Source organism: Diorhabda sublineata, chromosome 1 (assembly GCF_026230105.1).
Source record: "Diorhabda sublineata isolate icDioSubl1.1 chromosome 1, icDioSubl1.1, whole genome shotgun sequence".
Lineage (NCBI taxonomy): Eukaryota > Metazoa > Arthropoda > Insecta > Coleoptera > Chrysomelidae > Diorhabda > Diorhabda sublineata.
This window is the reverse complement of record NC_079474.1, coordinates 35,084,210-35,110,159: the sequence shown is the minus strand read 5'-3', so window position 1 is coordinate 35,110,159 and position 25,950 is coordinate 35,084,210. Positions and strand designations below refer to the sequence as shown.

At 33.0% G+C, this 25,950-nt stretch overlaps 1 protein-coding gene across 45 annotated transcripts in view; it reads right to left on the bottom strand.

Annotated features, from left to right (window-relative positions):
* The window catches only part of LOC130449791 (modifier of mdg4-like), a 79,134-nt gene that overhangs the window by 28,921 nt on the left and 24,263 nt on the right, over window positions 1–25,950 (bottom strand). The window contains exon 5 of one of the 45 annotated variants that reach the window (XM_056788084.1): window positions 218–500. The exons of 29 other annotated variants lie outside the window; for them this stretch is intronic. In XM_056788084.1, coding sequence (XP_056644062.1) covers window positions 238–500 — 263 coding nt within the window. In that variant the 3' untranslated portion in view covers window positions 218–237. Of the gene's footprint in view, window positions 1–217; window positions 501–1,285; window positions 3,426–3,820; window positions 4,097–4,817; window positions 5,204–5,489; window positions 6,123–7,524; window positions 7,815–9,640; window positions 9,999–16,446; window positions 17,450–19,024; window positions 19,497–20,748; window positions 21,973–22,094; window positions 24,206–24,947; window positions 25,310–25,393; window positions 25,579–25,950 lie in introns of those variants that run through there. 15 more of the 45 variants (XM_056788035.1, XM_056787999.1, XM_056787990.1 and 12 more) reach the window with 15 other exon arrangements.

Here is a 25,950-nt window from a genome sequence, read left to right as displayed (position 1 = left end):
TAGCATTTAGCCGTCCCAAATTGACATGTAATGAACGAATTTTTCACTTTGACTAAAAGAAAAATCGTTTTTTCGAGATTTTAGTCGAATTAAAGTTATATTTGTTACTTTTAACAAATATGTCATTAAATAACAACTAGATGGTAAACGTATTCCAATTACAGAATAAAAAAGGCACAATTTCCTTTTTTTTTGTTTTAAATTATAAAAATATAAATTTTTTTTGGAATATATCGTTTATTTTCTATGGATAGTAACGTTTTGAGATAACATATTGGATAAATTTCTTTGTTCTCTTGGTGGATGATTGTGTTCCCCGCTGACGTGAACCTCTCGACCGCTGGTTATCAATTTGGATTTACATCTATTTTGTTTCGGAACATTAAAATATTTCGAACACATCCATATCGTTTTATTATATTCTTTTCTTAAAACTATGTAATCGTGATCGTCTAGTATAATTTTCGGATTTTTTGTCGCCATATTGAAATATATTACATCTAAAAATGAAAATTTTTAACTGTATTGACAAATTTATTTAAAAAATTTTGATAACGAGGTAATTTCCCGTAAATATCCTTCTATTTTCAAATAAATAAGTATGAGTCGGAGCACCCTTTATTTCGAACAACTAAATTATCTTTATAAAAGTCAAATCTTTTGGGTTAATTTAGAAGAAAATAAAAATTTAAATCGCTGTATACGAAAGTATCTAAGCCAACCCTGAACTTACTTAGTTAAACAACAACGGTCATAATTCGTTTGAGAATGGATTTTGATAACAGCAAACAAATTCTACATAAGACAGAAAAACAACATATTTTCACGATGATTATATAACTTATAGTAACTTAAAATTGGCAACGTCTTGTTTCTTTTATGATGATTTATATTTTGTGACCACGGCTGTTTAACTTGGTTGCTAAAAGCCACAGAACTCTCATATTCCATAGAGTTATTTGTTTTAACAAAATTGACGTCATCTATGAGTTGAAACTTACTACTAATTTAATATTTGATGTTATTTAGAAGTATATATTTTTAAAAATATATCAATATTGCATATTTTCAAATTTGATTATATAAAAACGCCAAGAATTGAATTCAAAATGTTATCTACGTAAATAGTGGGTGTTATGTATACAGATTTCTAAATAAAACAATGTCAAATGTCATTTTTTATTAGAGTTTTAAATAACTAATTGTTTTTTTAATGATAATTTTACAAATATATTTGTTTTATTGTTGGTTAATATAAAATTTGGGAATAATAAAAGACATTCTATAATACTTTTTCGTTTATTTCATCATTTTCGTAGGTTACAGTAATAAGAAAAGAATGTTGAATGGGTAAAGTAGCAAAAACGATATTTAAGCTTATACAGGAGCGGATCAGTCAATATATACGACTCACTTATAACTAAAATAAATAAAAATTAAAAAAAAGAAAATTCACACACAGGGTAGGACTAAGTTTAAATAAAAAAAATAAATAATTGGGAAGATTGTTTTGATTAGGAAAATGAACTAGTTCAAACTAGTAATACAGATTGTCCTACAAATACAAGACGTCTCAAATTTAAAACTTGATACTTTTTCTCTTTTCAAAACAAAAATTTCACAACGAAAAATCGTAAAATGTCCCTGTAACACTTATAAACGATATTATATATACTACAGGGTGTTCTAATTTCATATAGCAAAAACATTATTGTGGTGTTCTGATTATGGTAACTTTCTGCGACTGCATGTTAATGTTCTTTTCGTTCCGAAGACGTACAGGGTGATTATGTACTCCAATAACTTGTACAATCAACCCGGTAGTGATCAGTTTAGTTTTACACCTTCCCATTTGGGAACAATAATAGAATGAACACCTCCATATTGTTTTAGTCATTGTTTTTTTGGCGCATAGGAAAACGTAATCGTCCACGATTAATTTTGGATTTTTGGCACCCATTTGAAAATAAACGATATCTAAAAAATTCATCATTTCAACAAAAAATTCCATACCATCACTAAATCTATGGAAATAACGTCGTTTTTATTGAAATATTCATGTCAATTTGACAGTTATATGCGAAAATCACGAAATATACGAGGGAGAGGGAGTGAGTTGGTGATTTTTGCATGTTTCAGCTTATTAAATTAAAAGGCAACACTGCTTCTACTTCTATCAAACATTGTGTCATTTATTATGGGACTCGAGGGCGAAATATGTATACATATATAACTCTGCTATCGAAAATAAGCCTAAATATCATCAATTTCAATGGTAAAAAATGATATACACCATAACGTACTAGAAGTCAAACGGTAGTCAAATATTAAGTTCTTCAGGTTTAATTGGTGTCAAAAAGTCAGTTAGTATAGTCTTTTTTAATGCACTTGGTATAGTTTTATATTAATAAACATAAAAAGTAAAACAATGAATGATGAATTAATACAAAAAATAGCTACTGCATTTGGCCAGTACAGACCTGTTCTACAAATCGGATAAAGATTAATGCAACGTAATGAAGCTGGTAACAGTGCTTTGAAATGAAACGAAATGATAAATCCACAGTGTTGCCATCAGGTTTTTTCATTTAGAGGCAGAGAAATTGGAAAAATATTTATTAAATATAATCATTCAAGTTTTAATTATTATTCATTGATTTATTTCCAAAGTTTATATTTTTATATCTATTATTGAAGCAAATTCAATTTTTTAACTGAAAACCGGCGATCAAATATTTTTTTTGACTTAACTGAACAATTCCAAACCCAAATTAAGTAGGAATAATAAGTAATCCGTCAAATGATTTAAGTTATAAATAATATAAACTATAATAAAAAGTATAAATATCACATTGTATATATAATAAGGTAGCAAGAACTGACGCTTTCGAGGTGCTTGTGGCAACGCTGCGCTGCCATGTTTGTATGATTGTTAATTTGGTTTGGCAATAGTTCTAGTCGGCGGTGCAAAGAACAGAGTCGGCGTTAGGACGTTGAAAATTTTATTACAGTAAAATAATTACATATATAACAATGATTAGTTTATGGTTATATTATAACAAAAATTGCGGTATTTATACAGAAATTAGATACGAACTTTTCTAATTTGTTCTTGTTACTTCACAAAAAAAATATGTCCAAATTCGTTGTATTATTGAATTAATCATTGTAGATAACTGTGAAATTTTGTGATTTCATATATTCCCTTAAAGATTTCATCTTAGGCTTGTGTATATGTTTTCCGTAAATCAACGCCATTTTCCCACTAGTTATAACTTTAACTTTACATCTAACGTCCGTTTTAGGGTGGTAATACTGGTTGCATAACCAGTGCGTCTCGCCTGTTTTGTTTGTACGCATCAGATATTCGTGATTATCAACAATTATTTTCGGTTTCTTCTGCCCGACATCAAAATAAATAACCCCTGGAATTTTTAATAAATGTATAAGAATAAATAAACGAAAATTGTTATTTATCGTTTCATTTCAAAAATTAAACAAAAAAAATAGTTCAATCGCGATTTCTTCAATATTTTAATCAAGTGCGAGGATTGTCCTAGAAGTACCTGGCCTGGCCTAGAGATGGCGGATGAATTGAAGTTCCCGCGCGAACAACTTGTTAGATTTGGCTCGTGAACGGTGAATCGTAAGAAAAGAAGTGTCTGAATGATTTTTATAGAGAATTTTATGATCTAAAAATCTTGTCTGATATATTTTAACGATAAAACTGGTTTTCGAGATAAATAGAAAAAACTGCGTTGACCTTGAATAAATTTCTGAATGGTGTACGCTGAAAAGTTCGGTATTTGAAAAAAAAAACTTTTCAATTATTTAGTACGCATGTATTTATTTTTGAAAATGTTTACATGTTTGCAATACATTCCTTCGAAAGATTTATAAGTAGGTGGATGGTTATGATCGTGATTAACAACAATGGCCAGGCCGGAGCTGGTCAATCGAGTTCGACATTTCGTTCTGTAGTAATTAGTACAAGTCCAGTACGTCTTATTTTCGGTTGTTCTTTCTTTAGTAAAATCGTAGCCGTGTAAAATTAATTTTGCGTTGTATTTCTTTCCCACTGTAAAATAGACAATATCTACAAAATTAATTATTGATATTACTCTTTATTTAATTCTCATTCTTATTTAAATAAAAAGAAAAACATTGAAATTTATTAGTATTTTTATTATCATACATTAAACTGATTAATAAATTGTCGTATAAAAGAGGGGGTATCACAAAGAACTGACTGATTTTTATTTAATTCCAAGAATAAATAACTGGCCAGCAACACTGCGTTCGGACACGAGAAACAGCTGGTTCACGTCATAGGTCATCGACAGTGATCGTAGTTGGCGGTATTTTACGACCAAATAATTTCGAAAGTGGTGCTTACTGTTTTTTACACAAAAAAATCATCTAAATAGCGTCAAAAATTATAATTTGAGTTTATGATTTGAAGATTACAAAGCATCAGCACATCGTAATCAGACAGAATTTTTAGTTATAACTTATCTTTACGTAAGAAAACACGTGACACATTTAAAAGTAACGTGACAAGTAAAATTCTGTTGTTGAGGTACTCAATTCTTTATAGATGTGCTTTTCATTCAGATCTGCAATCTCAATAATATCTACAAACTAAAACAAAACTGATAAAATTTTAATTTTGAGATAAACCGTTCCAAAATATTGATGAGATGAATTTACTTTCGTACTTCCGGCACAAGCTGAAGTTACAACTATAAATAACTTGCACCGTTGCCAAATAGGTAATAGTCATCCAAGAATTATTTTATACGCACATTAAAACAAGATTAAAGCAGAAAAAAATGTTTATTCCAAGACAATCTTCAAATTAACAAACATTCTAAAATAAATAATTCATATTACATAAAAAAATGATTTTTATTCACGTTGTAATTAACCTGTTATGTATTATCAAATCGTAAAATTGTCACTTCTTGTGACAGCATATTAGTGAATTTAGTTCCTTTATGTTTGGGAAAATGATTGTGTTTTCCTGTCACGTGTACCATTCTACCACTGGTCGTGGCACGAGTTCTACATTTCGTTTTATAATACCCGGAACAAATCCACATCGTTTTCGTACTCGTTTTTCTAGCCATATTAAAATCGTAATCATCCACGATTATTTTGGGGTTTTTTGTACCTACGTCGAAATATATAATACCAGTTGAATCTAAAAGACGTATACACTTGAAAATATATTAAACATAGACAAATATATTATACGTTCATAAAAAGCGATAACTTACATTTTGTTAATGGAAATTACGACAATAATCAGCACAAAATTGATTGAGAAAAATAAACATAATTGATGGTGTTTTACGTGTAGTTCTGATGTTAATATTTCACGCGCCTATTTTATTTTCATTTCCGCCATACTTGATTGAGGTTAATGCAGCATTGTCAGGTTTATAAACTTGGAAATGAATAAAAAATTGAATATAAATTATAACCATGGTTTTATATCATATAATTAAGATTTTATTGTTTATAATCGAATTTTCTATTAGATTCTAAAAAATAAACAAACTATTCTACGACACTGTCCGGACGAGTCCATTGTTCATTACGAGGGGATGCCGTTAATAGGGCAAGCATCGCTTTAATATTTCGAAATCAATGACGTTAAGTGAAAATATTTTGAGAAAAGTAGAAGAAAATATTATAGAAGCTTCAAAATAAGTTAAAAAAAAGTGTTTTGCACAGAAATTCGCAGAGTTCCAAGAAAATTGACTTCCTAGTTGTAGATTCCAATCTCCACGTCATTGTTGAAGGTCAAGCGAATTTTTGCAGTTTGGTAAAAATTGAATTTAATATATGTATTTATTTAGGTTTGGGTAATCTAACGACTTCTACTATAGTCGGAACCATCGATCTAAAGTCTAAATTTAGTTTCGATTGAACGTGATTGTGATTACCGAGCACTTCGACCCGTTTACCCGACGTTGATAATTTAACTGGGCATTTGCATCTGTAGTAATGGGTACAACGCCATGTGGTTCTTTGGGCGTATTTTATATGTAAACTATAGTCGATACCCTCGAATATTATTTTAGGATGTTTGGTGGCGCTCAAGAAGTAGACTATACCTAAAAAAACGTTCCTAATGAAAAAAAAAATATCTCTAAGATGAAATTTTCGTACATATTTAGCTTGATTTAAGGATATCCTTTATCATTTAGCTGTTTGAACGTAAAGAAGAGGCACATTGGGATAAAAGGATTTTCGTAGGTACCAAAAGCGAAAGAGATAATAAATCACGACTATAAAGTGGTTGACAGACAGTTTGAGACAATTCTAATCATCCCCTAACGATTTCGGTCAATACTAAGTTGTTTAAGATCATTTTAAGAAGTTATAAGTTGTTCCATACCATCAAATAGAATTATACATTGTTCTCCAGGGTATTTGAGGTAATTATAATTGTTCCCGAACGATTACGGAAGCTTCTGAGTTGTTTAAGATCATTTCAAGAAATTATAAGTTGTTCCAAACCATCAAATAGAATTATACATTGTTCTCCAGGCTATTTGAGGTAATTCTAATTGTTCCCGAACGATTGCGGTAGCTTCTGAGTTGTTTAAAATCATTTCAAGAAATTATAAGTTGTTCCAGACGATTAAATGAAATTATAAATTGTTCGATACACCGTTTGAGCAATTTTAATTGTTCCCGAACGATTACGGAAACTTCTGAGATGTTTAAGATCATTTTAAGAAATTATAAGTTGTTCCAGACCATTAAGTAAAATTATAAATTTTTCGTTAGACAATTCTATTAGTTCCTGAACGATTTCGGGACATTTTCAAGTTGTTCCTGATAATTTCAGGAAATTATAAGTTGTTCCATACAATTAAATGAAATTATAAATTGTTCGACAGACCGTTTGGGACAATTCTAATAGTTTCTAAACGATTTAGGAACATTCTCAAACTGTTCCTGATAATTTCAGGAAATTATAAGTTGTTCCAGACTATTAAATAAAATTATAATTTGTTCGTCAGACAATTCTAATTTTTCCTGAAAGATTCCAGAAACTTCCGAGTTGTTTAAGATCATTTTAGGATATTATAAGTTGTTCCAGACCATTAAATGAAATTATAAATTGTTCGACATACCGTTTGAGGCAATTCTATATGTAAAATTTTCAAATAACCTTTCTCCATTGGTTACCTTAAAACGATTGAGTCTACAATGAGGTAGTAGAAAGTTAAGACTTTATGAATAAATACAAAATGGCCGATTACGCTAATTAGAAGCAGCAGCTTTAGTCCAAGAAGTTCTTATCCTATTTTGACCCAAAACCCTTCAGTGAAAGCTCATCATCAACCCATGAAGAACATCCATCTACCACTAATTCATCAGCAGTTTTTTTCAGGAAAACCCTAAAGACGTTTCCGGAGATTCGATTATTTATGGACGCAACAGCTTGTAGGACGATTGAGGGATTAGAGCAATACGATTTTTAAGAAAAGAAAAAAAAACTCGTGGTGATTTTATAATGAAATTTATTTATCAATATCTTTTGGGTCGTCTAATAATGGATAAAGTTTGGGAAAATAAACTAGCCGAATAAGCATTCATGGAAGGTCCGTGGCTGTGTTCTCCGACTCTTACATCGACTACTTGACCGTACGTGTAGCACCTTGCCTTACATTTCGATTTTATCTTGTGGGTACAACACCAAATACTTTTATCGGTGAATCTTCTTTCTAACATAAATTCGTAAGAATCAACGATCATTTTAGGATGTTTGTTACCTTTCAAAAAATGCACCACACCTGAAAATTAGTTATTTTGAACCGATTTTCAACAAATTACATTTCAACGTAAAACGATTTGGACACGAATCGACTTGTTTTCACATGTTCTACATGAGATCACAGTCTGATGATACACGACACGAAAAATCAAAATTCCGGAAATATTCGAGCACTTCAATGCCAAAAAAACAAATTCTTCATTGCGTATTTAATTCCACAGCAAATAACAAAATGTACAAGGAGGAATATTCGACAAAAAAACTTTTCTTTGTAGAATGCAGGTTACAGCTGCTATTTTACACAGAAGGCTGATACTGCAGCTCGGTTCTGGTTTTGTTCAGAATCGTCCATCTTTGGAGTATTGTTCGTAGATTTGGAGCTCGGATCCCAAGCATAACCTGAGGTTGCTCGACTCGAATACAGTAGAGAGCAATTCGATTTATAGTGAGAAGGGAATTTTTTAGACTTTTTTATAATGAAATTTGAAAAAAATACGCAAAAATCCAAAAAAAGTTACCTTTTAGTGTCTAACTCTAAACTACACGATGGAAAACGAGCGCAAGAGTGTGGAAAATGAGTTCTCGCCTTTATTCTCCTCGTATAGCAGTTCCTTCGTCTCGAGAGCCACTAGGGGGCGCTTAGTGAGAGTGTGGATAGTGCGCTGTTACCTTCTGTCGTTTCTCCATGTCCAACACTCTTATCGCTCGCAAAAAATCGTGTCGAGCTTCCAGGAAACGCTTCACGACAGTCTAGATCGGGCATAAAGCGTTCTGCTCGCTTATTGGGAAACTATTCGCCCGATCTAGACTCTCTACGATGTAATGCGAGTTGGAGAGTGTGGATAGTGCGCTATCACCTTCTCTCGTCGTCTCTTAGTGGTTCCTTCCTTGGCTAAAACTTCTCTCGTCGCCTCCAAGTGGATCCTTCCTTGGTTAAGATCTCCACTACTTTTTCTCGCCAGGAATCGTGTCGATCTTCTAGGAAACGCTTCGCGACAGTCTAGATCGACCTTCAGAATGTTCTGCTTGCTTATTTGGAAACTGTTCGCTCAACCTAGACTCTCCACGGTGTAATGCGAGTTGGAGAGTGTGGACAGTGCGTTATCACCTTCTCTCGTCGCCTCCAAGTGGATCTTTCCTTGGTTAAGACCTCCACTACTTTGGCTTGCCAGAAATCGTGTCGAGCTTCCAGGAAACGCTTCGCGACAGTCTAGATCGACCTTCAGAATGTTCTGCTTGCTTATTTGGAAACTGTTCGCTCAACCTAGACTCTCCACGGTGTAATGCGAGTTAGAGAGTGTGGACAGTGCGTTATCACCTTCTCTCGTCGCCTCCAAGTGGATCTTTCCTTGGTTAAGACCTCCACTACTTTGGCTTGCCAGAAATCGTGTCGAGCTTCCAGGAAACGCTTCGCGACAGTCTAGATCGACCTTCAGAATGTTCTGCTTGCTTATTTGGAAACTGTTCGCTCAACCTAGACTCTCCACGGTGTAATGCGAGTTAGAGAGTGTGGACAGTGCGTTATCACCTTCTCTCGTCGCCTCCAAGTGGATCTTTCCTTGGTTAAGACCTCCACTACTTTGGCTTGCCAGACATCGTGTCGAACTTCCAGGAAACGCTTCACGACAGTCTAAATCGGGCTTTAGAATGTTCTGCTCGCTTATTTGGAAACTATTCGCTCGATCTAAACTCTCCACGAAGTAATTCGAGTTAGAGAGTGTGGATAGTGAATGTTGTAAGCAAAAACTCGAGTCGATAGTCACCAGGAAGCGCTTCGCGATATTCTACGACTCAAAAACGATTCCGAGCTGTTTAAATGGTTGATATAAATAATAAGCTCCAATCGACAAATTAAATTCGTTTATTTTTCCATAACCATATTAATTTTAAATAGTTTTTGATCGATTCAAATGCGTTTAATACAATTTCTGATTAGTCTTTATCGGATCTAGTATTTCGATTAATTTGTAGTTGAGATCTAATAGATTCGGATGTTTATCCTCGACGTGGTTGTGGTGACCTTTCCTCATTGCTTTGTTACTGAAAGTAATCACTCGTCCTCTGCAATGGGTCTTGGCGTAATGGCTGCACAACCAAAACGTTTTTTCGTGGTACCTTCTGTTTAATCCGTACGTATAACCATCCAAAATTATCCTAGCAGAATTATTGCGATAGTAAATGTATACTTTTACTAGTTTTTTTCCTAAAATAAAAGTTAATTACCATTTTTTTTCAATAGACTTTCCCCTGTGATCAAATTTGATCCGGACTAGTCGAAATGACAGTTTGACGTATGCTGGTCAAGGTTAGAGTCAACGAGAAGCGACCACATCACTTAGAAAGTCCAACAAGAGCTCAGGAGTGATTGGATAGTCAGAAAACTTGAAGCAGATGTATTTGAGTCAACTACTGGTGTCAAATCAACCCGAGCACATCGAGCCGCTCGTCTATGGTTCGCCGGACTAACGGATAATGGAGCTTCGTTCATTTCACAGACGCAAATTGGAAACTAGTCAATGTTCAATCCCATTTTCCATACAGTTGTTTTAAATCTCAATGGGTTCGCGGCATTTTTACCGAAGAGAATTTTAGAATTTTGAAAATAGAAGTTTAATGTGTAGGCAAAAAGTGTATAAGCCCACGGAGGGATAGCACTGAATGGAAAATGCTCAGAGTTCGGACTTTTGGTACTAAGATCGTTCTAAACAACTTTTGGTTGTAATTTTGCTCTAACCGGGCAATTGCTCGATATTACCAACGCTGATGTTAAATTCGCGTATAGTACCTCGTCGGTGTACGAAAATGATTTTTTCTACAGCGCTGACTCTAATCCTTCGTTCATGGCTATGAGTTTATTAAAAAGTGAGGTTATGCGAGCCCTCGTATTAATCCGGATCAATTTTGACCACATCATGTATTATCGAAAATAGGGGGATGTTTTAAAATAACAACAGAAGCTTAAAAAAAAAGGTTAAAAACACCTTTTAACATGATTAAACAATTTTATTGATTTTCCCTATAAAAATAATCGAAATTTTTCACTAAACGATTCTACTTTTTTCCATCATAACGAGTAGAATTTCATCTTCAGTATTTTTGGTCATTTCCGTAAAAAATTCCCAATATTCCCAATTTTCTTGATCTAAAAAACGACATAACTAATACTGAGATTAATAATTTCAACAAAAAAAAACGCCATTAGAAAGCAATTAATATACAAAGCACCTGCAGACTTCAGCGCCATCTATTCAGTTCAATGTTATCGTACCAACACCCGAAATCTACTAGCAACACGTCATGCCACGCCACGCATATGTCTTTCCATTTGATTCAATTGTCTGGTACTCGTTCACCCCACCACACGCCACGCGGGACGAATGATAATTCTCAGATATAACCGACGCGTGAATTTCCCTTTTTTGCTTTTGTATGAAAAAGTTTTATCGCATTATAATTTACTGGAAATTGTTTTTTTCAAAATTATACAAAAAAATGAGTCGTAACGTTGTACTAAATGAAACGTCGTCGAGTAGCGTGGAGTGGCGTGTTATTAGTAAGTTTCGACGTTTATTCGATTCGTATGCTATTTTTTTCAATTCAATCTTGTTTATTTCAACGAAAAACATATTTCGTCGAAAATTTTTAAAAACTTTCTCTTACTGACAATTGATCTACTGGTAGTACCGGATTATGTTGTTGCTCGTTCCATTTTTAGTCTAAAAAATACGTTATTACGCATCGTAGTAGCCTGACATGGCACTGCTTGAAAAGATTCCACAAGAAAAATAATTTCAAACGTCCAAAATTGTTTATAGGGCTAAAACGATGTACTGAAGATTTTAGAAAGACTAGGGAGTGATGTTGAAACGATATAGTTCGTTTGGGCGCCAAATCACCCGGGCAACAACGAATTTTAGTCGTTGGACATATTTGGAACTGAAAATCCACCAATGGACGCAGAACCCTTTTAGTTTTTGATACGGCGGTTTGATTTGGAGCTTTCAAGATGGTTCTGGTTGCAGTACAGACCCACCAAATAACTTCTTCTTTCAAATAAATAAGAAATTCCATTTTTCCATTCCAAATTTCAACTCGACAACTGGTTATAACGGAACTGGGATGAACATTGGTTCATGCAGAATGCAGACCAAGTCAACTGTGAACATTTAGTACAGTTTTAAGTTCAAAGTAAATACAATTATCCTTTGGTGATTTTGAATGTTGATAGTAAGGATCTTTGGCCTTCAAATATTCTACTATGAAACCGACAAAAAGTCAGGTTTTCTCCATACTGTGTTGGGATTTTGAAGAAAGAAGACTATGAGGACTATCAATTACATTTCGATCAATGTCTGATTGGTAGAAAATTTATTTTTCAGCACGACCAAATGATGGTTAACTCATTTGGTTGCGCGACATCACATTTTGATTGAAAATTTGAACATGAGAAAGTTGGGTGCTCAAATTGGGCAAAAACAACGTCGTGGGGATGTTTCCATCGAATTCCAATGAAAGGAAAAAGAGTTTTTTGATAATCATTGATGGAACGTGGGTCCATCGCTTCACACGTCAAAACTTTGGATTGAAAATGGGGAAATGGTTCCAAAGAAGATCGTTCTAACTACAGGTTACGGTTCGTGGAATACGTGTGGGATAATTTCCATTGAGTATCTTGAAAAAAGAAAAACTGTCAACGTTGTTTGATCAAGATGATGCACCAGCTCAAATATCCGTGAATGCAATTGACAAAATTGATGATTTAAAGTATAAATTGCTACCACAAGCATCCTAATCAACAGATTTAGCCCCCTTAGATTATTTTCTGTTTCCAGACTTTGTGGTCAACGACTTTCCAACAATCAACTTATTGAACATCGCAGAGAAAAGATTTTGGAACCAAAAGGATATTATGTTGAAAAATAAATGATTTTTCGCTGGGAAAAGTCTTTAGAGAATCAAAAGGAGATTGCGCGTGGGATAATTTCCATTGACTAATTTGAAAATAGAAAAACTATCAACGATTTTTTATCAAGATGATGCACCAGCTCAAATATCCGTGAATGCAATTGACAAAATTGATGATTTAAAGTTTAAATTGCTACCACAAGCATCCTAATCAACAGATTTAGCCCCCTTAGATTATTTTCTGTTTCCAGACTTTGTGGTCAACGATTTTCCAACAATCAACTTATTGAACATCGCAGAGAAAAGTTTTTGGAACCAAAAGGATATTATGTTGAAAAATAAATGATTTTTCACTGGGAAAAGTCTTTAGAATCAAAAGGAGATTGCGCGTGAGATAATTTCCATTGACTAATTTGAAAATAGAAAAACTATCAACGATTTTTTATCAAGATGATGCACCAGCTCAAATATCCGTGATTGCAATTGACAAAATTGATTAATTAAAGTTTAAATTGCTACCACAAGCATCCTAATCAACAGATTTAGCCCCCTTAGATTATTTTCTGTTTCCTGGCTTGGTGGTCAAAGATTTTCCAACAATGAACTTACTGAACATAGCTGGGAAAAGTTTTTGGAACCAAAAGGATATTATGTTGAAAAATAAATGATTTTTCGCTGGGAAAAGTCTTTAGAATCAAAAGGAGATTGCGCGTGGGATAATTTCCATTGACTAATTTGAAAATAGAAAAACTATCAACGATTTTTTATCAAGATGATGCACCAGCTCAAATATCCGTGAATGCAATTGACAAAATTGATGATTTAAAGTATAAATTGCTACCACAAGCATCCTAATCAACAGATTTAGCCCCCTTAGATTATTTTCTGTTTCCTGGCTTGGTGGTCAAAGATTTTCCAACAATGAACTTACTGAACATAGCTGGGAAAAGTTTTTGGAACCAAAAGGATATTATGTTGAAAAATAAATGATTTTTCGCTGGGAAAAGTCTTTAGAATCAAAAGGAGATTGCGCGTGGGATAATTTCCATTGACTAATTTGAAAATAGAAAAACTATCAACGATTTTTTATCAAGATGATGCACCAGCTCAAATATCCGTGATTGCAATTGACAAAATTGATTAATTAAAGTTTAAATTGCTACCACAAGCATCCTAATCAACAGATTTAGCCCCCTTAGATTATTTTCTGTTTCCAGACTTTGTGGTCAACGATTTTCCAACAATCAACTTATTGAACATCGCAGAGAAAAGTTTTTGGAACCAAAAGGATATTATGTTGAAAAATAAATGATTTTTCACTGGGAAAAGTCTTTAGAATCAAAAGGAGATTGCGCGTGGGATAATTTCCATTGACTAATTTGAAAATAGAAAAACTATCAACGATTTTTTATCAAGATGATGCACCAGCTCAAATATCCGTGATTGCAATTGACAAAATTGGTTAATTAAAGTTTAAATTGCTACCACAAGCATCCTAATCAACAGATTTAGCCCCCTTAGATTATTTTCTGTTTCCAGACTTTGTGGTCAACGATTTTCCAACAATCAACTTATTGAACATCGCAGAGAAAAGTTTTTGGAACCAAAAGGATATTATGTTGAAAAATAAATGATTTTTCGCTGGGAAAAGTCTTTAGAATCAAAAGGAGATTGCGCGTGGGATAATTTCCATTGACTAACTTGAAAATAGAAAAACTATCAACGATTTTTTATCAAGATGATGCACCAGCTCAAATATCCGTGATTGCAATTGACAAAATTGATGATTTAAATTTTAAATTGCTACCACAAGCATCCTAATCAACAGATTTAGCCCCCTTAGATTATTTTCTGTTTCCAGACTTTGTGGTCAACGATTTTCCAACAACCAGCTTATTGAACATCGCAGAGAAAAGTTTTTGGAACCAAAAGGATATTATGTTGAAAAATAAATGATTTTTCGCTGGGAAAAGTCTTTAGAATCAAAAGGAGATTGCGCGTGGGATAATTTCCATTGACTAATTTGAAAATAGAAAAACTATCAACGATTTTTTATCAAGATGATGCACCAGCTCAAATATCCGTGAATGCAATTGACAAAATTGATGATTTAAAGTATAAATTGCTACCACAAGCATCCTAATCAACAGATTTAGCCCCCTTAGATTATTTTCTGTTTCCTGGCTTGGTGGTCAAAGATTTTCCAACAATGAACTTACTGAACATAGCTGGGAAAAGTTTTTGGAACCAAAAGGATATTATGTTGAAAAATAAATGATTTTTCGCTGGGAAAAGTCTTTAGAATCAAAAGGAGATTGCGCGTGGGATAATTTCCATTGACTAATTTGAAAATAGAAAAACTATCAACGATTTTTTATCAAGATGATGCACCAGCTCAAATATCCGTGATTGCAATTGACAAAATTGATTAATTAAAGTTTAAATTGCTACCACAAGCATCCTAATCAACAGATTTAGCCCCCTTAGATTATTTTCTGTTTCCAGACTTTGTGGTCAACGATTTTCCAACAATCAACTTATTGAACATCGCAGAGAAAAGTTTTTGGAACCAAAAGGATATTATGTTGAAAAATAAATGATTTTTCACTGGGAAAAGTCTTTAGAATCAAAAGGAGATTGCGCGTGGGATAATTTCCATTGACTAATTTGAAAATAGAAAAACTATCAACGATTTTTTATCAAGATGATGCACCAGCTCAAATATCCGTGATTGCAATTGACAAAATTGGTTAATTAAAGTTTAAATTGCTACCACAAGCATCCTAATCAACAGATTTAGCCCCCTTAGATTATTTTCTGTTTCCAGACTTTGTGGTCAACGATTTTCCAACAATCAACTTATTGAACATCGCAGAGAAAAGTTTTTGGAACCAAAAGGATATTATGTTGAAAAATAAATGATTTTTCGCTGGGAAAAGTCTTTAGAATCAAAAGGAGATTGCGCGTGGGATAATTTCCATTGACTAACTTGAAAATAGAAAAACTATCAACGATTTTTTATCAAGATGATGCACCAGCTCAAATATCCGTGATTGCAATTGACAAAATTGATGATTTAAATTTTAAATTGCTACCACAAGCATCCTAATCAACAGATTTAGCCCCCTTAGATTATTTTCTGTTTCCAGACTTTGTGGTCAACGATTTTCCAACAACCAGCTTATTGAACATCGCAGAGAAAAGTTTTTGGAACCAAAAGGATATTATGTTGAAAAATAAATGATTTTTCGCTGGGAAAAGTCTTTAGAATCAAAAGGAGATTGCGCGTGGGATAATTTCCATTGACTAACTTGAAAATAGAAAAACTATCAACGATTTTTTATCAAGATGATGCACCAGCTCAAATATCCGTGATTGCAATTGACAAAATTGATAAATTAAAGTTTAAATTGCTACCACAAGCATCCTAATCAACAGATTTAGCCCCCTTAGATTGTTTTCTGCTTCCAGACTTGGTGGTCAACGATTTTCCAACAATGAACTTATTGAACATCGCCAGGAAAAGTTATACAACAAGTGAACTATAGTTTGGACCAAAACTTTTGCGGCCCAAGATCGTGTTTCGGTCACAGAATTTTTTTTATTTCGTGGTTAAACCAAATCTAAATCTTTCCATTCAATTTCCAATTTGAAATTCGATATTTCTCGTGAAAATTTACGTCACGAAACAAAAAAAAAATGTTTCTGGGGATGATCGAGAGGATTAGGACAAATAAAAAAGAAAATTTCCTTGGAATTTTTTTATTAATGTATACATATATATAAAAAAAAAGTACGATACCGATTACAATATTCAAATGAATTATTTAATTATCTACGAAATCTAGTTGGTGGGACAATCTTATGTACTCGATATAATGATAAAATCAATATTTTTTCATTTGTTTTCGTTTTTTTTTCCACTAAAGTCGTAGATAAAATATAGTATTCAATTCGTGTTACTTTTCCAAATCATCAATTAGAAACTACCATAATTACCAATTTTTTTTTGTTTAAAATTCAAAATATGGTAAATATTCATTTTTGGAAAAAATTTTTTTTTCGAGTATCCATAGTACCGATACCGTCCCATCTCTATTCAAAAGTACATAAGTTGTCACCGGTAATGTATTTAGAAAAACGTATTATCCAAATCGAAATCTTCTGGTTCTTTTTTGACCTGGACGTCGTTTAAATCGACGATTTCCTGTTTAATTTCAATATCGGCAAAACCGTTTTTTTCGGCATCGTCAATCACAGTACGACAATTCGTTATTTTAAAGGAACTTTCCAATTTCTCGTTTTTATTATTAACAGAATTACAGATTTCTATTTTACCTACATCCGATTTACTGTCATTTTCATCGGAAATTAATTGTAAATTTAAGTAGCTCAGAAGATCTTGAGCTGCGGGTTTTCGTAACATCGTCAACATTTGGGAAGTTTGGGTTTTTAGGCATACAGTCGGGGGTAGTTTCGAATATTTATTAACGTAACAAACGTTGACTATTTCGACGCTGCATTCGTCTAAATTCCCTCTAAACGTCGGGAGGTGATTATGCTTCGACAATTTTATTATTTCCATTCGATTTTCTAATAAACGAAATTTGAATTTACATCCGGTGATTTTGCTATTGACGCACACCCAGAAAAATTTTCCCATCGATTTTTTTTGCATCTCCTGTCGGAATATGTGTCCATCGTGTATTATTATTAATTCGTCGCACGCACAGGTTTTGTACAAGAGATCTGAAAAATATTATAGTCACTTCGAATCCACGTAAAATGTTAAACAATTACTGCAAAACGTATATTTAATTAAAAAAAAAACTACCATTACATTATAGGATTTATATCTAAAATATTAATAATCGTTTGTAACAAACTAAACAAGAAATTGGTCAGCTACAAAACCGGTTTTTACCCACTACATAATCCTTTATATAAATCACATTTTAAAACAAATTTTTTAGTCAAATGTTTTAAAATGATTAAAACTACGTAATCATTGGTTAAACCTCGTGTATTAAATGCAAGAATTTATAATCTACATTCGTGATTCCCAAATATTGACCACCAGGGGCCCAAGGGGAGCCCTACGAGGGTCTACGTTGGACGTGACAAAAAATGGGGGGCCACAACCTGGTTTCTATAAGGCACTAAAATTTTATTTACTTTTTGAGTCGGTTTTTGGAAAATAAAGATACTGATGTAAAATTGAACCTGATCAATTTTTAAGCTGACTTTTGACAGATTTGTTCTAAAAGTTTAATGACCCCAAATTACAAAGAGTCAATTTAATAAAACAAAAAGTTTAATTTTCAATTTTTCTTGTAAATTGAAATTTATAGATGAAAATATTGGTCGGTGCAAATTTTGACGCTGGTAGAATACATAAAGATATTCGATTGACACGCAGATGGCGCTGTCATTGTCAAATCCATATGACGTTTACGAAGTACCAACTGTCAAAATTTCACGACATCTCCATTAGTCAAAAAAAAGTGACAGTTATTTAATTGAAATTAACTTTCGTGTATTGATTTAGCTTTTTGATGAAAAAATATACTGCGCAAGCTCAGTAATGGTTTCCAAAGTGTTATCCATCGAAAACAACCATTTTTTTTGGTTTGTTGAATTTAAACGTTCTCGTACAGAAGTTGATGATATTGAAGGTTCTGGTCGTCCAATCGAGGTAATTACTCCAAAAAACCGTCTACGAGAAAACTTTTTATGGAGTGGATTATAGTCGATTAAAAATAACGTGTTTGATCATGTTTACACGTAATAAATGATGAAACATGGATCCACACCTCATTCCGGAATCAAAATCATGATCCGAGTGGACTGCAGTTGGTGAACCAGGTCCGAAACGTCCAATCTCGTTTCTACTGTTGAAATACACAAAATAAAACCATAGTCATTGTTTTGAGCTTCTGAATTGTCGTTTAGGTTTATTGATCAATACTATACGTTTATTTTCAATGTTTGTCGTTTTTCGAAGCTGTTTTTTTATTATTAAATGATTCTATAGTTGACAGTAATTCTAATTCGTCAATGATATTGTTAATTTCGTCATTAATTCTTTTCGGTTAAATTAAAAATCAGTTCCTACCACCAGTGGACAAAAGATAATCAATTGAGAAACGTGGATCGTTGAAAGGATCAAATTCTGCTAGAAATCGAAGAGATTAAAACGTAGTCGAACGTTTTTTGACTTTCCTCGCGTTTTGGGTAGTTTTTCCTATCGAAAAGGCAATTCGGGTTGAAGGGAAATCGAAATTATAAACGTATAGGTTTCAGTAATGACGAAATGAAAAATAATTTTGAAAAAAGTGGTTTATTGTAAAGAAATATGACAAAAAATATTGGTAGGAAAAAAAATATTATCACAATTTTTCTTTTTTAATTTTAACAATTTTTTTAATTTCCAGTAAACCAGATTCGTCCAGTACCGGAAATTCTTGTTTCACCCTTGTTTTTCTCAATTGTACCACGTTCCTATGTTTACCATTTTTTCGTGCCTTTTGAGCAACGTCTCTTCTTCTTATTTCAACTATAGATATACTACATTCTTCGATGTTTCCTCGGAACGTAGGTAAATGATTATGTTTGATACTTCTGGTGATTTCCAAACAACCCTCGTTTTCAACGAACCTAGCCATACAACGACGTCGCCCTTTTTGCGTACAACACCAAGGTACTTTTTTCATACCTTTCTTTTCTATTCGAAATTCATATCCGTCCAAAATTATACGTCTACTTGAACCTTCATCGAAGTTTCTAAAGATAATAGCTGAAATATTATTGAATTAGAAACTGGAAATGATTTAAAACCAAACAGGAACCAGATGGTACCAGAATTACATTGGTCAAAGAAAACGCAACAATTTTGAAAAAAAAAATAATTTATTTTAGCTCTAAAGACTCTTTCCAACGATGTTCATTGACTTCCATACCATTTTTATGTCATAATAACCAACATCATCTCTACATTGTTGGGAAAGCTTCGACCAACGAGTCTGGTAACAGTAAATAAAATCCCAAAGGGTTAAATCTGACGAATAGGGTGTATAATTAAGCAATTTTGGTAATTGCAACAGTTTCTTTTTAACCAAATGCGTTTTTGTTTGATCTCTTCGCTAAAACGTTTCAATAATCGTCGTTTTTCCCACGCGCATTCTAAAAAACCGACCTGCAGGCAACATGAAACGGTCTTTGCTTTCTTTGGAGTCTAGTCCAGATCTTTTGGTTTGGGTGGATCCACGTTCCATCCATGAAACATCCCCACTACGTTATTTTTGTTCCATTTTGAGCACCCAGTTTTCTCATGTCCAAATTTTCGATTAATACGCACTTTTTGAAATGCCTTTTAAGTCTGCATTTCCAGTCGACGGATTTTCTTCAACATTTCTGTAATCGTCACCTCATTTGGATGACCACTGCGATTTTGGTCTTCGTAGATCAATTAGCATACATATTGGTTGGGATAAAGTCTTTAAAATAAAGTCCACGATCATCCACCAGTTGTTTGTGGATATTTTACAGTTGAATTACAGAATAATTAACGAAACTTCAACTATTGATGACTATGGAACGAATACTAAACAACGAGGCGTCTTCAAATTTGAAACAAACGCTGTATAAATCGTTTACTACAACTACTGCCATTTCTAGGTCAAGTTTGGTACTTCTAGTACCAGGACAGGACAGATATCCAAGTTTATGTCAGCTCTGGATCGTCCATAAGGATTATTCTGATGAAGATAACACCAATAAGTAATTGAATGTTATTTTTAGATGATTAGATGGAATTGTTTGTAAAAAAACGGATAGTGGAAAAAGGTGGTCAATTTTGTTTAAAAATTTCAGAAAAATCTAGTAGAATGACGTAAAAAGAATTTCCACTTGATTGAACCAAAAAACCGTAAATTATTTGCAATTTAAAGGAGTAAAGGACTGTTTAGGCATTGCACTGAAGAGGTCGAAGTGGAGAAAAACTGCACACCACATTTTTTGATATCAAATAAGTATATATTACAATAAAGTACAAGTTGAAAAAAAATTATATTTAAAACAATACTTATTTATTATATGCTACAATTGCAAACTCGAAAAAAAATATAAAAAAAACTTCACACTATCTATTATTGAAAAAAATCAAAATGAAATGATTAAACGAAAGTCGTTCCTGAAATGCAGGGTGTAGAAGAAGAACACTGAAGAATTATCATGAGATTCTAGACTGAAAAAAAGCTTTTCTTGACTACAAAAATTGGTAGATCTACAGGGTCGTATCTAGCTGAGGATTTATCACCACATCGAGCTTTGGAAACTGAATACAAAGTAACTATTGAAAAACTTGCTAATTTGTTAATATTGGCGAAATCTTGAGTAATAGATCGATTAGCTGATACTCCATTGTAAAAAACGGAAATTTTTCTAATTATAACTAACATTTGTTAATAAAGAAAAAAATATTCAACAGTTTTTCGAATTAATACGACACTGGAAAACTCACGATGTGCTTTGTTTAACTTCAACGCTCCATATTTCAGAAATTATTTCGTCAAACTTTTTCTAACCATATTTTTAATAAATTTTTTCAATGCAACACTGGAATAATCAAATAAAATAGAACGTCACCTTTATTTAAAAAAAATTTCAATGAATTTTTTTTTCGTAAGCCAAAAAAATTTCCCGCTAGATGTTATTGTGGAAAGTTATCACTTATCTAAAGTCAAAGATTAACCTTAAAATACCAAAAAAAATTATTTAAATTACGTTATTAATTAAAAATTTATAGATACGCAAAGAGCCACGCCGGACCTGACAATAACACCGATTATATTATGACGCGTTAAATCAATCACATGATTCATCCTCGTTTATTTCCGGTAAGATTTCCATTCTCTTTTTTTTGCTTCTCCGATTATGAAATGTTCTTTCCTCAGAAAAATCTTCTGAGGAACTATCGTTGGTTAAATAACCCCCCCCTATTCCGTTTACGTCATCGATAGTTTTTAAAGTGACTATGGAAACTGTTAGTTCGTCTAAGTTCCCGCGAAAAGTCGGGCGATGATTGTGGCGCATGTGCGCTGATATTTCGAACGCACCGTCGATTTCTGTGAATTTAGCTTGACATGACAAAGTTCGTTTTTTGACGCAATGCCATGGGATTCTTTGTAAGCCCATTTTGTTCATTTTATATTCGTATCCGTCCAAAACTAAGCGACTATGGATGCCTTCTTCGAAACTTTTGTAAACGATAACTAAAATTAAATATAATTAGTATAAACGACTCGTCGATAATTAGTTTTATCTTTCACGTTATTTTCAATATAATTCACACAAAGAAAACAGTAACTAAATCCGTGGGTATAATAAAACAAAATTTATTTATCTGAAAAAATTTTTATTCCATTTTATAATTTGTGTTTAATAGTATACAGTGTGATACACTAAGAATGCAACATTCTGATATTCGTATCCGGGTGTTGAAATTAAAAACAAAAAATTTCTAAATATGAAATCACAATGGTGTTGTCAAATGTAATTTTTCCTCAAATCTGGGGATGTTAAATTATTGTCAGTATTAAATAAATTAATTTTGCGTTGTTGTCAAACGTAATTTTTTCCTAAATTTGGGGAAAATGAATTAGACGCGTTTTTCTTTATATTTGTCTTATTTTGATAACATTTTCGAATTAAATTTGTATCCCAACGTATAAATAACAATTTCATTTCGTGGCTTTTATAATTTTAACTTTGATTGGTGGGGAATTGAGCGATTTTAGTGTTCTAACTTGGTCGTGATTGTGATCGTTGTTCATGACTTTAACAACATCGGGTCGTGAAGTAATTAATCTGGCTTTACATTTATATCTCTTTTTGAATGCGCAACTCCAAGTCGTTTTTTCGTTACTCACTCTTTCTATGGTATATTCGAACATTTCCAGTATCAATTTTGGGTATTTTTGAGCTTTGTCGTAATAGATGACGCCCTCTGAAAGTACATTTCGTTACTCAATTTAACTGCGAACGTTATTTTTTTATTATTATCAATAAAAAGTAGAAGAAAAGATGCTCAATCTAAAGTTAATGCTTTCTTCTAATGTAGTTTTTAAAAATTGTGGTGTTGCCAAACTTACTTTTTCCCAAAATCTACGAAAAATTGAAAAACAATAACGTCGTTGTTAAACTTTTTCCCTATGTGTAAAATTATTCAATTTGCGATGTTGCCAAGCTTCAAAGATGCATTTAAAAATAGCGCTGTTGCAGACTTTTGTTTCGTACTAAACTACAACGAAAAAATATCTGGAAATTACGATGTATAAAGTGGTGATTTACTATACAGATGAATTTAACAATTGTGCTGTTGCCAGACTTTTGTTTCGTACTCGATAAACTAAAACTAGGAAATAAATACGACGTTGCCAAACGTAGTTTTTCTTTAAATGTGTATAAAGTGATAATTTGCTACACAGAAGAATATTGTAGTCTTGCCAAACTTAATTTTCCCACAAAAATAGGAAAACGACTAACAGAAGCGATGTTGTTGAACTTTTTACTTCAATATGCGTTTAATTATACAGGTTGCGATGTTGCCAAACGTAGCTTACTATACAGACGTATTTAAAAATGGCGCTATTACCTGATTTTGTTTCATACTTGATAAACTACAGAGAGGAAATATGTGGAAATTACGACATTGCCAAACGTAGTTTTTTACTTAAATGTGTATAATAATGATAATTTGCTACACAGATGAGAATTGTGGTGTTGCCAAACTAACTTTTTCCCCAAATCTACGCAAAAATTGGACAACGATTAACAGAAGCGTTGTTGCCAAACGTAGTTTACTATACAGATGCATTTATAAATTGCGCTGTTGCCAGACTTTGGTAGTTTGTAAATTAAAATGAGGAAATATGTGAAAATTACGATGTTGCCAAACGTAGCTTTTTTCATTAAATCTGGGGATATTAAGAAATTGTCATACGTAAGCATATAAAGATTGCACTATTGCCAAATGTAATTTTATCTCTAGATCTTGAGATAATTGCGTTGTTGCCAGATATAATTTTTGTCTTGATCTACGATAATTGACATGTAGAAGCATATGATAAATGCGGTGTTGCCAGTAGAAAATTTTGCAAAATCGTTTAATAAAGGCGAGAAAAAAAATATAAACAAACTTTTTCTTTTGAAAATCAACATTTCAGTTAATTTTTTTTTGTTTTAATTATCGAATTACATGAACAATTTGTTTAGCAAACCCCCGTATTTTGACCAATTCGTCCGAATAATGGGGAGCGTGATTGTGATTGGCGTTTGAAATTTTCAAAATTTGTCCGCGCATTGTCGTTATGCGTGATCTACAAGAAAATTTTTTATCTTTGCAAAACCACGTCGTTTGAGCTTGTTTCATTCGATGTACGATGTATTCGTAATTTTCGAAAATTATCTTTGGGTGCTTGTAACCCCGATTGACGTACAATATACCTACAAAAATATTTCCACCATTATCTTCCGTATATAATATACACTGTCAGTCAAAACTATTGGGTGTCCATCAACAACTTCAATCAGAAAATTAAATAAAAACAAAATGGAGGATATGGGGTTAGGAGGTTAGATACTGGGATATTTCCAAAAAAAAAACAGCAGACATTAGCGACATCTCGTGTTTCAGGTTAAAATCAGACCCAGGCAAGTTCCGTACATTCATTTGAAATTGAATTTACTTCTATATCAGGGTCAAAAAATTGATTTTTTTACACATTTTTTTAGTTTGTTTTCAAATAAGACGTGGGGGAAAGTGGGAACATTGTTACGGAGAAATGTCGTAATAATTGCCGCTAGATGGCGTTATCTAAATATAAAACAACATCAGGACGAAAGACATCCTTTTAGCCATTAGTTGTGACATGTTTTTACAACATGATGGTTGCCTAATACAATATTTCATATATGTCCTTTTAGATCAAATGTGGCTACGAAAAAGTGATGAATAACGCCATTGGGGCAACAATTATACAGGGAAAATACAATGGAAAGATGTCTCGATGTCGCATATACCGATTATTTCAATTTACCATTCGATTTTTAACGTTTTTGAATTTCCGGTGATCTGGCCATTGCGATAACCATAAATAAATCGCAAGGGCGATCATTGGAAGTTTGCGGAATCAACTTGGAGTTTTCCTGTTTCGCTCATGGACAATTATTAGTAAAACTATATTCATACCATGCATTTTTTTTTATTTGTTTTAATAAGAAAGGCATTTTTGTTTATTTTATAATTATAATTTATCGATCGAGGCAGTACGTGTTATTGAGCATTTAATTTCGAAAAAAAGTTCAATTTTCTTTTGATCACCCTCTTATCGTGCCTAGCTCTCACTAGATACTTTTTAGGAACCAAATGTTGGTGCAATCCCATTCGGACAATCACTTTCCCGTGTCTAGTTTGACAGCTGGCCTCGCATTTTTTCTTAAAGCATCTCCACGTTGTCGTATCGTCGACATCTTTAATAAATTCATACACCTGGTTGTGCCAAATCAAATGCGGGTGTTTCTTGTTAGTTAAAATGAATTCAAACATGCCTAGAAAACCAAAATTTTTAAACGGCGAATTCAATCCCAAAACGATTACGCATCAGGGAAGTTCGAATAGAATAAAAAAAGTTATACAAATAAATACTTTATTTGAATTTTAAAAAGCGAAAACAATCATAAATTAATAGACTTTTAGTTGTCTTTACAAGGTAAAAACCATCAAACTCCCAACTAGTGACTATTCGTTCAATTTCCTCCAACGATTCATTTTATGCCGAATCGTTTCGAAATTGAATTCCCGAGCTGCATTCGGATACCTGAAAACGAAAAAAACCGCTCAACAAGTAATCTGATAGATCGAAATAATATATAATTTCAATTATATCTAACGATTCAGTGAAGACTGTCTGAAAGGTTCCAGCGCAAATTCTTAAAAACGGGCTCTGTTGCCGACGCGTCGCGTTCCGAACCATGCCGAAACGCATTTACTATCGAATTTATCGTCCTCGTCTACTCCACGCGGATGATTTCGATCGCAGATTGGAATTTTGCGAGTGGTACCTCAGATGCAGTCAGGATGATCCGCATTCTGTCTGAAAGGTTTCCAGCGCTTATAGTCGGCGATGCTGTCGAAAAAGATTCAAACGAAGCATGTTCGTGCTTCAAACAGTTGAGTCTGTGTGATTATA